Raw genomic sequence first — 15116 nt, 5'->3', positions numbered from 1 at the left:
GTACAGGTATTGACTTTCAACACAGCTGCTTCTCACATGGGCAAGTTTAAGTGCTACACTTAAAGTATACTACTTAAAGCAGGAATGTTTTCCTGAGACCCAAAAGGCCACCTACTTCTTTATACAGTTGACCTTTGAACAAGGGTTTGACTGCACAAATCCACTTATACATGATTTTTTTTTTATACAGAGTACTGTAAATGTATTTTCTCTTATGAGTTTCTTAGTAACATGGTCTTTTCTCTATCTTACTTTAAGAACACAGTATACAATACATACAACATACAAAACAAAACATGATAATCGATTGTTTACATTACCTGCAACAATTCTGGTCAACAGTAGTAGTTAAGTAGTTAACAGTAGTAGTAAAGTTCTTGGAGAGTCAAAAATTATACTTGAATTTTCGACTGCATCATTCGAGGGTCAACCGTGCTACCCGAATTCACCAGTAAACAGAGAACCAAGGCCATAATTGCAATAGTGCTTTAAAAAAATCCTCTTAGACTACCAGCAAGAAATCAATACCACACCTAGAAGTTCAGTTTCCTGAGATGGGAGAAGAGGGTCCTTTTAAAAAAGAAAATCTAGAGCACTAGCTAGACTGAGCATACTTATTCATATTGTCCATAATATCCACCAAAATGGTAGTAGGGAGTCACAAAAATAAAATCAATTAATTAAAGCACAGAATAGGGACTTGACAGTAAACCAAAGATTCTGACGGATTTCTTCAGGACAAAAGGCCAATGGGATCATACGAATGATCAAAGGAATGTCAGCCCTCCAGCTGAAAGCTGGCACCAGAAACCACAGTGGAAGTGGTAAGTGCCATCCTGGGTGAGAAAGGAAAACTGGAGAAAAAGAAGACAACTATCTGCCACATGGTCACTCCTCTCCGGGTGCCTCTAGGAAGTACCCACTAGTCAACACACGGGGTCTCAGCCACTGAAACACAGGCGCCCCCAGGCTAAGGCCAAAGAAAGACCCTGTGAGGATACTAAGTCACGTGCCTAGGAAGGTCTAGATGGGCAACCCAGCAGTCCATACTTCTCACTGGGGCCTCCTCAACCTGCCAATGGACAAATGAGTCCTTCTTGCCAAGACCCCAATTCACACTTGCTGAACTGAAGCCTGCAGGTCCAATGGCTCACCATAAACACCCAACCTGTCTGCAGTCCTCTCACAGGGGGAGAAGCTGACATGGCGGAGGAAGTGAAGTTCTTGAGCTGGGCAACAGGGGTACACAGGTATTTACTATTAGAATACTATTAAAAAAAGGGGGGGGGGGAGGGTCATGTATAGACCAAAGGTGACGAGTGTCATAAACAATTACTCTGCATCTGAGGCTTTTAAAAAAAGTTCTTTCTGGTGAAAGTTCAATGCATATCAACTCATACAGTATCAGACAATTAAATCCTCTTACAAAACCAACCATTATATTGCCAACACCACACCTCAGTCCCAGGGTTAGCATCTCACCTACGAGTGGAACAAAGTGACACAATATTTACATCTCCCTCTCTCCACTTTTCCAGGACAGTTTTTTGTTTTCAATTTTCAAAAGAATCTCAAAAACAAAACATGGGATTCAATTCTAGTTAAGGAAAGGTGCGTAAAAGTGTATATACTTACGTACATACAATGTAAAAGTGACCATCTGGTGGGTAAAGTCTGTGACGTAGTTAAGAAATATAACAAAGGCCCTAAAACCCTCACTGAGTATCTTGGGAAATCAAGAGAAATTGTCTAAAAGTGATGGATCAAGAAAGAGAGGTTTAAATCAGTTTTATAAAATTTTAGTCATAATCAACAGAAAAAAAACTTTAATTTTTTTTTAATGTTTATTTTTGAGAGAGAGAGAGAGAGAGAGACAGACAGACAGACAGACAGAGTGCAAGCAGGGAAGGGGCAGAGAGAGGGAGATACAGAATTGGAAGAAGGCTCCAGGCTCCAAGCTGTCAGCATAGGGCCCGACGTGGGGCTCGAACTCACGGACCACAAGATCATGACCTGAGCTAAAGTTGGATGCTTAACCAACTGAGCCACCCAAGCGCCCCCAGAAAAAAAACTTAGAAGACGACAAATTGGCAGGAAGAAAAGCAGCACAGAGAGCTATTCGATTTCGTCTTTCTGGGAGGACAGTCATTAGTTTTTTAAATAATAAAACAGAGCTATAAACACATTACTATATTTAAAGTTACAGAAGTAACCAAAGGAAGAATTGAAAAATTCAAGAATTGAAAAATTCAAGCTCAGTCAGTTAAATGTCCAACTTCGGCTCAGGTCATGATCTCACGGTTCATGGGTTCCAGAGCCTGGAGCCTACTTCAGATTCTGTGTCTCTCGCTCTCAGTCCCTTTTCCACTCAAGCTCTCTTGTCTCTCTCTCAAAATAAAAATAAATGTTAAAAAAAATTTTTTTAATTAAAAAAATAAAAATAAACGAAAATAAAAATTTAAGATTAAAAGCGATTTTACCACTAAGGAGAATAAGGAAAACTGATTATTTTTTCCTTTCATAATGAAGTACTAGCATACGCATGTAAACTGAGTAATTACTGCTTAATATAGAGGAAAAGTACAAATATGAATTTTTAACATGTCAGCTGAACATAGCCTAAAAAATACTACTTCTAATAGGAGGAAAGAACGCTGGTTGTAACGAGCAGGTTAGAGAAACAGCAAATATCCAACACATTTTTTTTTAACTTTTATAACTTTACAGAAAGGAGATCTAGGTTTACAATAAGAAGATAAATATTTACATTTTCAAGGGTCTGCTTTTTGGAGTACTTGATTCCATGGAGTGTATTTCGGGGATGGTGTATAAAAATGGGAGATAAATCTGTGTTTCTCTCTAATCCAATCTCTAATACAGAGATCCATTCAACGATATAGATGCTACATGTTTTTTTAAATTTTTTTGTAATGCTTATTTATTTTTGAGAGAGACAGAGACAGAGTGTGAGTGGGGGAGGGGCAGAGAGAAAGGGAGACAGAATCTGAAGCAGGCTCCAGGCTCTGAGCAAACTGTCAGCACAGAGCCCGACGCGGGGCTCGAACTCACAAACTGTGAGATCATGACTTGAGCCGAAGTCGGACGCTTAACTGACTGAGCCACCCAGGCGCCCCAAGATGCTACACGTTTTAAAAAGACTAGCATCAAGGATATACAGGTCTTGACCAAACTAAAGAAAGACTACAAAGTAGCCTGATGTCAAATATCAAAGGAAAAGGAAGACAAAATCTTTTAGAAAGAGGTAAAATCTTAAATTACACACCTTTGGAAAAAGTAATCTACAATATCCAAATCTTAAACCGTAATAACTTTTTACTTCGGCTTTCTTAGTTTGGGCTTTCCTTTTACGGCTTGTTACTTCTTAAAGTAAACCACAATTTATTCAAAAATCTTTTTAAACAGTGGCCAAATCTACCCATTTTCTAAAACTACAAAAACTAAACTTCATCAAATTATTCCTAGAACCAAAACACATATTTTATTTCACTTGAATTTACAATTCAAATCACTGTTGTTAATACACATTCTTCACAACTCATATTTGCTTAAGAACAATGTTCCTTTTTAAAGCAGCAGTTACTTCCACAGACTTTCCAGAAAAGCTAATACAGATAAGCTTATTATATTTTATCGAAACCAAAGAGTAAATTATTTATGAAACTCTTGGGAATCTCTTTAAAAGAGGAAATACAATCCAGAAAATAAAAGGTCACCACCATCAACAGATTATTAATGGGTTTGTTCTCATTTGTTCAAGAAATATTTGAGAATCTATTATGTCCCAGGTGTTACACTAATAAGACCTAGTTTCTCCATACAGAAACTTCAAAATCCTGTATAATGATACTGGGAACAAAAATTAAAAAGACAAAGGCAAACTGGAAAATGTCTGATTGGCAGTAACTAAGTAACTGGTTAAGAGTCTAGAGTCACGCTTGCTCCCAGGTTTGAATCGTAGCTACATTCACAGGATCAACCTGGGGCAGGCCCCCTAATCCCTGCTGGGCTTATCATGCCTATCTCAGAGTTACCATGAAGAGTAAACGCATTAAAAAAATGTAAATTGCTTGTAACAGTTCTTGGCATTACAATAAAGCTTCAATGAGGATCTCTTACAAATTAAAACAACAACAACAACAACAACAACAACAAAAACCTCAAAAAAATACCAGCAAAGAATATTGAAAGGAAACTCACATATGAATAACATAAAACGTAACACATGAATAACGTAGAACATACTCGGTCTCACTAACATTCAAACATGTGCAAGGGAAAATAATTAAGTTACTGTGTCTATCAAATTAACAAACATTTTGAAACCGCCAGGATTCTAGAGCATGGGAAAGTTCTGATGTGTAAGTGGTAGAAGTGACAATTGTACTTTAAAACATATTTGAAAATATGCATCATAAGTCTTTTAAAATGTACATATCCTTTAATTCAACAACTACAACTTCGAGGAATTAGACCTAAGGCAATAAATCAAAGAGGAACAAAAAGACTACATAATAATGTTCACTTAAACATTATTTATGAACTAATTAGCAACAATGGGGAATAGGTTAAATAGTAACTAATTTGTAGAATACCAATTAGCCATTAAAAATGATGCTATAAAAGAATATTAATGATGGAGAAGTGTTGAAATTGTAAAAGACTATAAAAAGTAAGTAAAATATGACCCCGATTTTGTTTCTTAAATATGGTCTAAAGGAGCCACAAAGCACACGAAGTAAATCTGAATGTTAGGATCACTGGTGACTTTCACTTTCTTCTTTAAAGAAGTTCTACCTGAACTTGAGTTATTTTTAAGTAACAGTATGTAAGCTGGATTGTGGTAGTGAGAGCTGCACAATCGTGCTAGTTCAACAAAAACTCAAATTTACTCATAAAATGAATAAATTTTTATGGCACATAAATTATGTTTCATGGAATAGTTACACACACACACGTGCGTGCGCCCCCGCCCCCCTCCCCCCACCTTATAAGAAAGGTGAGGGGATAGGAAAAAGTCCCTGCTGTCAAAGGAAGAAAAGAATTACAAACATGTTGCGTCTTACTCAATGGGGGAAAAAAAGAGCTTAAGTATTTCAGGTATCTTTCAATTTTGAAGGATATTGTTGAAAAATATAATAACTGCAACAAGATATTCATGTAAAAATGGATGTTATACATTCATCATTTCATAAGTATGAAAAAGCAAAATGTTAATTTTCAGCTATCTTGGTTCCAAGAATAACACCCTTTACCCATCACAGTTCTTCCCCTTCCGCCTACCCTGCTCCTGGAAATGCTTTCTGCCTAATTCCACAGTCCAAATCATAGGCCACAAAGTAGCATAATCCCAATAATAGATAAAACAGTCCTTCAACACAAATTTTAAGTTATGTAAATGAGATATGAATTCGAACGGACTGTTAACTCTGGTAATACAAGCCTAACAGACATAAAGTTTGAGACATTAACGTGTAATTTGAAAAGACATCCCAATTTCTCAAATTCAGGAGAAATTTAAGAAAATGCAAGCCCCCAATACACATAAATAGTACGGTAACGATTGGATGGGGTGAGAACACTAATCATAAAAATAAGAGCACATCTCCTGGGCACGTGCTATGTACACACCATGTACTCTGTGTATTACAAGGTATTCTTACCATCGTTATGCTTCTAGTTCTCCACAACAAACAGGTTTAGAGCTCCGTACTTTGTTCCGATAGTTAGTTCTATATTAACATATTTCTGGCATAGCCAGCCCCAAACCTCTTCTGTTTTCCTTCCCTCTCATTACGTGTCTTGAGTTGAAGAAGTAGGCCCCGCTGATTCCCCTACTTAAAATCCTCACCGAAATTTAATGAGTAACGGTCTCCCCTAAACTGTCCTCTCCTCCGAGCATCTCATTTGAGGTACTACCCTTTTACTCCCCATGAAGAACTAGGAAGCAATCACCAACTTTCTTCTTTCATTTTTCCAGTTATTTGAACTGCACCTTCACTGCAGAGAGCACGAGCATTCTAGAACACACTCACAGAGGGGCGCCTGGGTGGCGCAGTCGGTTAAGCGTCCGACTTCAGCCAGGTCACGATCTCGCGGTCCGTGAGTTCGAGCCCCACGTCGGGCTCTGGGCCGATGGCTCAGAGCCTGGAGCCTGTTTCGATTCTGTGTCTCCCTCTCTCTCTGCCCCTCCCCCGTTCATGCTCTGTCTCTCTCTGTCCCAAAAATAAATAAACGTTGAAAAAAAAAAAAATTTTAGAACACACTCACAGATAACCATCATTCACTTTCAGTTCCACAAGCATCTGTTTAACGCTCCCCTTCTATCCATGTCCCTGCAGTCTTTCTGGGTTGCCCAAGTTTATTCTCTAGTAGAGTCTTCAAGAAGTGCTCAAAAAGAAACCAAAGTTCCCCAAATTCATACCTGTGTTCCTAACACTTTGTCTGTTTTTATAGTTTAGTCCATTTAGCTGGATATAAAATTCCAGGCTTTCTTTTTTTGTTTTTGTTGAGAATACTAAATGTTACCCCACTGCTTCTGGCATAAAGTGTTACTATCAAAATCAAGTAATCTAATTATTCTTTCCCTTTATTTTTTTTTAAATCCTTAAAAAAATTTTTTAATGTTTTTTTTTGTTTGTTTTTTTGAGAAAGAGAGAGAGAGAGAAAGACAAACAGAGCACAAGTGGGGTAGGCACAGACAGAGGAACACAGAATCTGAAACAGGCTCCAGACTCTGAGCTGTCAGCCCGGCACCCAGTGTGGGGGCTTGAACTCCCGAACCATGAGATCATGACCTGAGCCGATGACAGATGCCTAACCAACTCAGCTACCCAGGCACCCCTATTCTTTCCCTTTAATAATGACTTATGTCTTTGCCTAGATACCCCAAGAATCTTTTTTATTTTTTTAATCTTTACTTTTGAGAGAGACAGACAGACAATGTGAGTGGGGGAGGAACAGAGAGAGAGGGAGACACAGAATCGAAAGCAGGCTCCAGGTTCTGAGCTGTCAGCACAGAGTCCAATGCAAGGCTCGAACTCACAGACTGCAACATCATGACCTGAAGCAAAGTCAGACGCTCAACTGATGAGCCACCCAGGCACCCCACCAAGAATCTTTTAAGTCCAGTAATTTTTAAAAAATATGTCTACATGTTGGGTCATTTCTGGACCCATATAACACAAGTACACAACATACCTTTTCAAAATGTGGTGGCAAATCCTTTCTTTTTTTTTTTAATTTCAGGAAATTTAACTTTTAGTATATATTAAGTTTCATTACTTTTGTTCTTCAGGATTTCTTATTACTATATGTTGAAACCTTACTGCCTGTCTTTAATAACTGTCACCTTTTTCTAGATGGTTATTTTTCTTCAGTTCTTTTTTAATTTTTTTTTTCTATTTATCTCCAGTTCGCTAAAGAAATTCTTTATTGTGTTTGTTCACTCTTGTGTTCCTTCTAAATTAGGCTTCTAGATTTTTATTAATGACTTTCTCCCCGTTTCTTCAGTTACCACCACATTTCTAGGATTTCTATCCGGATTTATATTCATATTCATATCGCTTTCTAAATTTGGGTTTGTTCTAAAACACTAGGTTATCGTTTTCATTAGCTTTATGGACATTTCTCGCTGTCACGCTTTCACTGTCTGCACAAATATTACTCTGCTCCTTATTCCTTTCTTCTTACAAAAGCTCTGTGGGAAATATGACTGCAATCCTTGACTGTTGCTCATTTTCATGTAAAATAAAAAACATTTATTTTTACTTTTTTTTTTAAAGTTTACTTATTTGTTCTGTGAAAGCAAGAGAAACCATGAGCACGGGAAGGGGCAGGGGCAGAGGCAGAGAGAGAGAGAGAGGGAGGGAGGGAGGGAGGGAGGGAGGGAGGGAGGGAGGGGGAGAATCCCAAGCAGGCTCCACGCTGTCAGTGCAGAGCGCAATGCAGGGCTCAAACCCACGAACCATGAGATCCTGACCTGAGCCGAAATCAAGAGTGAGACACTTAACCAACTGAGTCACCCAGGCACCCCTAAAATAAAAAAACTTAGAAAACTGAAGAACTTTTCTGGCTTTGGTCCTTTTATGTCTCCGTGAAGGGTACTGAAATACAGCCTCGTAAGTGAGATCTCCTGTGTGTTCACCTTCCCTCACTTCATCCGACCTTTTTTCCCTTTGCCTCCACCGTCGCCATCCTGCTTATTTTGGATTCCGTTCCCAGCAGTGTCTCCTCAAGTGCAGGGCTTTGGCCAGGAAAGGAGCTTCAACTGTCTTTGAAAGTTCATAGGGACCAGACGGCTCTGACCCTCAGAACTCGCCACACGCCCCATATATCCTGGAAACTTGAAAACATCTTTGTCTCCCCTACTGTTCTCAAATTTGCTGGCCACCCTTTCCAGGGAGTTTTTGCTGGCGATCCTGCGGTTCTCCTGTTCTCAGGCCCTTCAGACGGCCTGCTGCCTCCTTCTGTACAAGCACGGACACCATGCACGTCTTGTAGTTACTGGAGATGGGCCCTCACCCACTTGCACTGGGGTTTGTGGGGACACCGTTCACTTCATCTTGTAGAGGTGGTGTCCACGAGGTATCCGTTTTGCTGTTCTAGTTACTTTGTTTTTAGAGAAAACTGTGGAGATTCAAAAAAACTATGTCCTGCTGTCATCTTCCCAGAACTCAAACATTCTTTGGAGATACGTATAGTAAGTATCCCTAAAAGTCTAAAATTAACAAATGTAAGTTTATCTGCTCTCACCTGGGTCTTAGAACAAAGGCCCTAAGGACTAAGAAATTCAACTCTGCAATGTGGCTACCCTTAGGTTTCTCATCATTCCCATAAATATCATATGTTCTTTCATGTGATATTTAGTCATATCATCATTAACTGCTTCCACTTAGCGATTAGAAGCTGAAATAATACAAACATGAAATACTAAAGGGAGAGGAGAGGGAAGATAATGTGGAAGTCTTAAAGCCATTTTAAGAAATTTATCAGAGCAGACGCTCACATTAAAATATTATTTAGGGATAAGGATGGCAAAAGTTACTATTTTTGCAAAGAATTCACCAAGCCATTTTTATGTCCCAGGAACCCTGCTCAACAGACACAGGGTACACAAAGAGAATAAGCCATAGCCACCTGACCTTGGGGAACTGTCAAAGACCAGGTGGGACAAAACAACAGTTAAGCGAACGAGTGCAAATGCCATAAAAGCATTAAATAAAAATGACTTGCTAGAAAGATAGAACCTGGGAGGAGAATATCTACCAAACTATTAGCTTTGTTGCCTAATTTATGCATTTCTTCTTTTTTTTTAAGTTTTATTTATTTAAGTAATCTCCACACCTGCTGTGGGACTTGAACTCACGACCCCGAAATCAAGAGTCACATGCTCTTCCAACCAGCCAGGCACCAATTATTACTTTAGACATTTCTGAAGAACTTAAAACTTTTTCCTCTATTGAGTATACACTGTTACTTTTGTATTTCCTAAAATAGGAGATTCTTCTTTTTGCCAGCTGAATTAGAGTTATTTTTAACTGTAATACTCAACGCTCACAAAGATATATCAAAAGACACACATTCATGTAATGCGAGTGGGTATAAATTGGTATATATTACCAAAGAGTTTTCTGAAAAGTTGTATCAAGGGCCTTAAAAGTTTTCAAAACTCTATAACCCAATACTCACACTCCTAGGACTCAATTATAAGAAAGTAATTTAACACATAACCAAGCATTTGTGCACAGATGTTAGTACTTTAAAATAAAAAAGGAAAGGAAAAATTTAAAAACAATGTCAAATAGGAGATATCCAACTAGGAAATGATCACATAATGAAATATCCTCAAATCAGCACACTTTAAAGTGCATTTCTAAAAGTACTTCACCCTCAAAAAAGCTACAGTTCCGAATGCTCCAGATTTGCTTCAAGTTTCAAGTGATCTGACAGCAGATCACTAACTTAGCTAAGTTTTCGATGACACAGGGGAATATTTATGATCCAATGCTAAGCCAAAAAAAGAGAATATGTAAATAACATAAAATACATTCTAACCCAAGCACACCATCCTGAATGTCAAAAATGGCACAGAAAACAAAAACTTGAAAGGAAACGTGCCAGTGTGAACTGGACAGAACTTTGGGTCTACTTCCTCCTACTTCTCTCTATTCTTACAAATTTCCAAATTTCTTCAGTGTCTGTGTATTACTTAATAAACAGGGAGAAAAAGTAACAGACTGAGAGCAAAATATAAATCCACTGGATTTACCATTCACCAAAAACAATAAATTTGTTGAATTATTAGAAGTGGAATCTGATTGCCCAGGGTTAGAAATGAGTAGAAGCTACAGAAGGGAAAAACATAAAGACCAGATGCACAGGGCTGTGTGAAGAACAATCCCAAGAGGAGGCAAACTGGCAGTTATGTGCCAAAATATTAAAATGTGCAAACCCAATGCACCCTACATCTGAATGAGATTTAAAAGTTCATTTTTTCTTTTAATTTACAGATCTGACTTCTAACTGCTACCCTAATAATATGCCATACTCCTAGGACTATTAAATATGCAAACCTTGCCCTATAAAACTCACATTTTACAATGAATTAGAGGGGTGCCTGGGTGGTTCAGTCGGTTAAGTGTCCAACTTCAGCTCAGGTCATGATCTCACAGTTTGTGGGTTCGAGCCCCGCATCAGGCTCTGTGACAACAGCTTGGAGCCTGGAACCTGTTTCGGATTCTGTGATTCCCCTCTCTGCCCCTCCCCTGCTGGCACTCTGTCTCTCCCTCTCTCAAAAATAAATAAACATTAAATTTTTTTAAATAAATAAAGAATAAGATGAATTAGTGAATCTAAAGTTAAAATTCTGCCATATTAGTTTTAAGCACTTAAATTCATACGCTTAAGAAATATGACAAAGACCCTATGAGCAAATCAGCACAATTTAAAATAATTTCCAAGGCATTCCACCTAAAAGAGTTGTAGTTCTATATGTTCCAGAACTCTTTCAAGTTTTAAAATGACTAACCTATCACTATTGTTCGACAATCTTAATTGTTAAAGACGATGATGCCAACATCAAGAATGGTATCGACTGCTATATCCAACAGCTTTGCACAAATTATGTTCCATTGGATACTCACGAGCATAAATAACAAATCAGAGTGGGAGGTCCTTTTATCCAATAAACTGGAAAAAAACATGCAAGAGCTTTTATATTAATGTACACCAAAATCTCTGAGGCAGTGCATTTTCCAAATGCAATCTCAGAAGTAAGTGATTCTACATCTTTTATTTTTTTTAAGTAGGCTCATGCCCAGGGTGGAGCCCAACATGGGGCCCGAATTCATGACCCTGAGATCATGACTCGAGCTGAGATCAAGAGTCCGAAGCTCAACCAACGGAGCCACCCAAGTGCCCCTCTGCATCTTGAATAAGTGAAACGTGGTTACCTGTTAATTCAAAAGGATAAAGAATGCTCCGAGGCTCCGAGGAGGACGGTGTGCTTGGGTAGACTGTCACTCATCTCTAACGGGAATGAATGGGAGGGCAGGGATGTGCGCAGAACAGACAGCCAGGAGGCAGCCACGGAGTCTGGAGCTCAGGAGAAAGGAGTAGGACACGAAAGTAGATTCGCGAAACGTCGGCATGTGGGGGTCAGGTGAGGGCCAAGTACTGTGAATGCTGTTAACCAAAGAGAGCTTTCTGTTTTTACTCTAGATGCCTTGAATTCAATACAGAAGTTTCAAGAACTGATGACAAATATCCACTGCAGCGTTTGTTTACATATCTGCCCACTTCCCCAACTGAATGGGGCCATTAGCTTCTAGGCACAGGGATCCTTGTGGGCAGGCCACCTATCATGGTACGTTACAGTACCCGGTACAAGGCAAACGTGAGCCCAACAGTTGTTTGGCCACAGATAATTTTTTGTCCCCAAATTTAAAAACAATTCAATTTTACTTCATATAGTCTTATTTTTAAATATGCAAAAAGACCCTCAAATCTAAAGGGTATGAGAATACCCATATACACAAGTACCAGAGGTGCATCAAAGTTTGACTTTAGCTTGGTGCTCAAGAAAAATCTATTATTAAAGCCTTTGCTTTTGAAAGACCAATCATCAGTCAACACCTAGTTCAACACACTTTCTAGTAGCTCTGGACCCACACCTAACCACCCAAGTGGGATGACAGAGCAGGGCATCGTAGCATCTAACCAACAGAGAGTGTCAGTGCCATGAAAGCCTAGGGAGAACAGAACACCCACTTCCGAGTACGCAGCAGCATTCCAGAAATAGCTTTCACGGAAGAACTCCTCGTGAGCGTTTGTGTGGTCAAGTTCTATCAGGTGAAGTACAATAAAATGTGTGCACAGGAACCCAAGAGTGACTGCTGCCTTAATTAATGATGATCAGGACAGCTGCTAATTTCGTGCTCAAAAACAATTACTAACCTTTAAGTCATTAAAAGGGAAATACAGCAACAGCTAATACATATGTAGAGAAAGCCAGATCTTCCTTCTTGAGTTTTTCCCTCATAAGCCGCTAAGTGTTGATAACTTTTAAAGAACACAGGCCAAATGAGAGAGCCCGCGTTAGATCATAAATCGAATCTTCGTAGAATTTTTGTGTTCCGGCATTCATAAAAGTGACTAGGTAACCTTTATAATAAACTGTTTTTACTCTTTAGACACCTCATGCCATCCATAAGCCTTTCAAGAAAAAGGGCTGCTTGGGAACCCTTTGTATCTCATAGAGATTAAAGGAGAAAGAAAAGAGCAACTTTGCCACGACCTCAAAATTTCATGCAGGAACACCTCCAACCAAAATCATTAACTATTCATGGATAAATCCAGGAGATATCCCACAAATGCTTGGTGTCTCTACTGACCTCGGATGAAAGTGAACACCTACTTGGGAAAGCCAATGTGCCCTATGGTGCCCGACGAGCAATCCGCGGGCCGACAGTGCTGAAAACTGTTCCGGCACCAAAAGGTCAAACTTATAAAATCGGACAGTATTTTCATCAAATTCTAAAGTTTTTCTCCGTAAATATTCCTACTCGTTTCTCTAGGACAGTGACACTCAGCCTCGGCACCACGTTGACTTTACGAGCCCCTCAGCCAGAACGTGTTGTACACGGGGCAGCTCTAGGGCGCACGTCTGAGAGACGGATCAAAGAGGATTACCCAGTCACCTTTTACTTAAAAAAGAATTACCAGAAGATTCTGTGAATCCACATTAATGTAAAACATTATTTCATCTACAATTTCATTTAAAAATATATTCAAAACACATTTCTTCATTCAAAATAGTAGAGACATTTTTTTGAATCCCACTCTAAAGTCAAAAAGGTAATTTTTTTCCTTTAGAAAGCATAGATCACCAAAAACAAAAACCAGTCACAAAAACTTTAAGAGCTACACCAATAATGCAATTAAATCTCTATGTAAGGTTTATGTCATTACTTCTTTCCCAGTTAAAGACCACATTTTCAAACAGTTTATAAATATAATCCAATAAGACTATCCTGACAAAGTCTATAAATATAAGGCACTTGGTTCAACAAAAAGCCTCACAATCAGTGTGACTTAAAGAATATACAAGTTTAAAAATTACCACTTTATCCATCAGCCACCCTGTAGTTTCAAGAGTGTGAACACAGCCATAGATGGGCTAGCCTCCATTTTTCCGTTTTCCATTAATAAGATCACCTCAATTAATAACTCAATCAAAAATACTCTTTCAAAAATGCCTTTATACTGCTTCTCCCATGTAAATACAAATAACAAAAGGATGAAAGGAAAGAAGGAAGGAAGAAGAGAAAGAGAGAGGGCTGGAGGAAAGGATGAAGGAGGGAACAAGGGAAGAAAAAAACAAAATCCCAGACTTTATTTTTCCAAGGAATCATACATGCGGGTATAATATCCTTACTTTAACTGTCAGTCTGAATTTAGATACACGAACACCTACTCCGTATGCCCTTAAAAGATCTGCTCAATCCTAATGGGGAGCTGAAGGAAACATGCATTCAACCATAAAGGTGAATATTTTTTTGTTTTTGACAGAAGCGCTTCAATTTTACCAAAGTATTAGCCAACCAACCACTTTTGAAAAAGTCAAGTACTAGCAATTAGTATGCTGTACTTGTGTTAATACCACACTACTCAGTCACTAATATCAAACAGATTCCCAAAGTCAAGTTTATTAAATATCACAACTATCTTTGTATTTATCGATCTAAATATAATTCCCCCCACTACGATGTTTATCAGAAAGCACCCACATTCAAAATACAGCACCAGTTCCCACATTCGCTCAGACAGCCATAGCTTTACTGTATTTCAAAACTTGAGTCACCTGTATGCATCGTCTTCTTTCAAGTCTCATATCATCCTGATGGGGTGGGGGGAGGGAGGGAAGAGTCCAGCAGCAAAACTATAACACTGTGTGAAGAAAAACAGATTATGATAAGAGATAAGGATGCAAGACAATCACCCCTAATTGAGGAACATCTAACGTAACTACAATCCCCAAAACAGAGATACAGTGACTGTAAACTTGTACACTAACATTTATTAAGCTTACTTGAAAATAATTTTCATTAATGAAGATCCATTATACATATATATAATGTAATGTATTCCATTGCCAGGGAGAAAAGGTTTCAAAAATCTGTCTACCACCAATGAAAACTTCAGGCATTTCTAGGTATGAAATAAAGTCAATATTTCACTCTTCTATGTAATTTATCTGGGGGGAAATGCACATTTTGTAATATCCCTCAATTCACAAATCAGTATGAATGTGAATTCACTTCTCATCATGGCTTACTATCAGAGGTAGTTCGATTTGCCTGACGGTTAAGATTAACTTGTCAATCTACCAAGGTTATTTGTCAATGAAGTTCTGAGACACTGCTCAACTGCCCCCACCTAAGCCCACAGGCAGCTTCTGCTCCCCAAGTGGTTTCTCTTACTTTACTGTAAGTCTTGCCCCGGACTTCCTAGTTATTGCTTCCATTGGTATTTCACAAATGAGCAGCAAATTTTATAGTGACTGATGGGAAAGCAATGGCAACTGCAATGTTATCAGC

At 38.6% G+C, this 15116-nt stretch overlaps 1 protein-coding gene across 5 annotated transcripts in view; it reads right to left on the bottom strand.

The window, feature by feature from the left end:
- Positions 1 to 15116, bottom strand: part of DYRK1A (dual specificity tyrosine phosphorylation regulated kinase 1A) — a 149790-nt gene that overhangs the window by 81232 nt on the left and 53442 nt on the right. For 4 of the 5 annotated variants that reach the window (XM_047874945.1, XM_047874944.1, XM_047874947.1 and 1 more), the window contains exon 2: positions 14381 to 14466. The exons of the other annotated variant lie outside the window; for it this stretch is intronic. In XM_047874945.1, coding sequence (XP_047730901.1) covers positions 14381 to 14390 — 10 coding nt within the window. In that variant the 5' untranslated portion in view covers positions 14391 to 14466. The remainder of the gene's footprint in view (positions 1 to 14380; positions 14467 to 15116) is intronic. 5 annotated transcript variants of the gene reach the window in all.

This window comes from Prionailurus viverrinus, chromosome C2 (assembly GCF_022837055.1).
Source record: "Prionailurus viverrinus isolate Anna chromosome C2, UM_Priviv_1.0, whole genome shotgun sequence".
Taxonomy (NCBI): Eukaryota; Metazoa; Chordata; class Mammalia; order Carnivora; family Felidae; genus Prionailurus; species Prionailurus viverrinus.
This window is presented reverse-complemented; position numbering and strand designations above follow the sequence as displayed.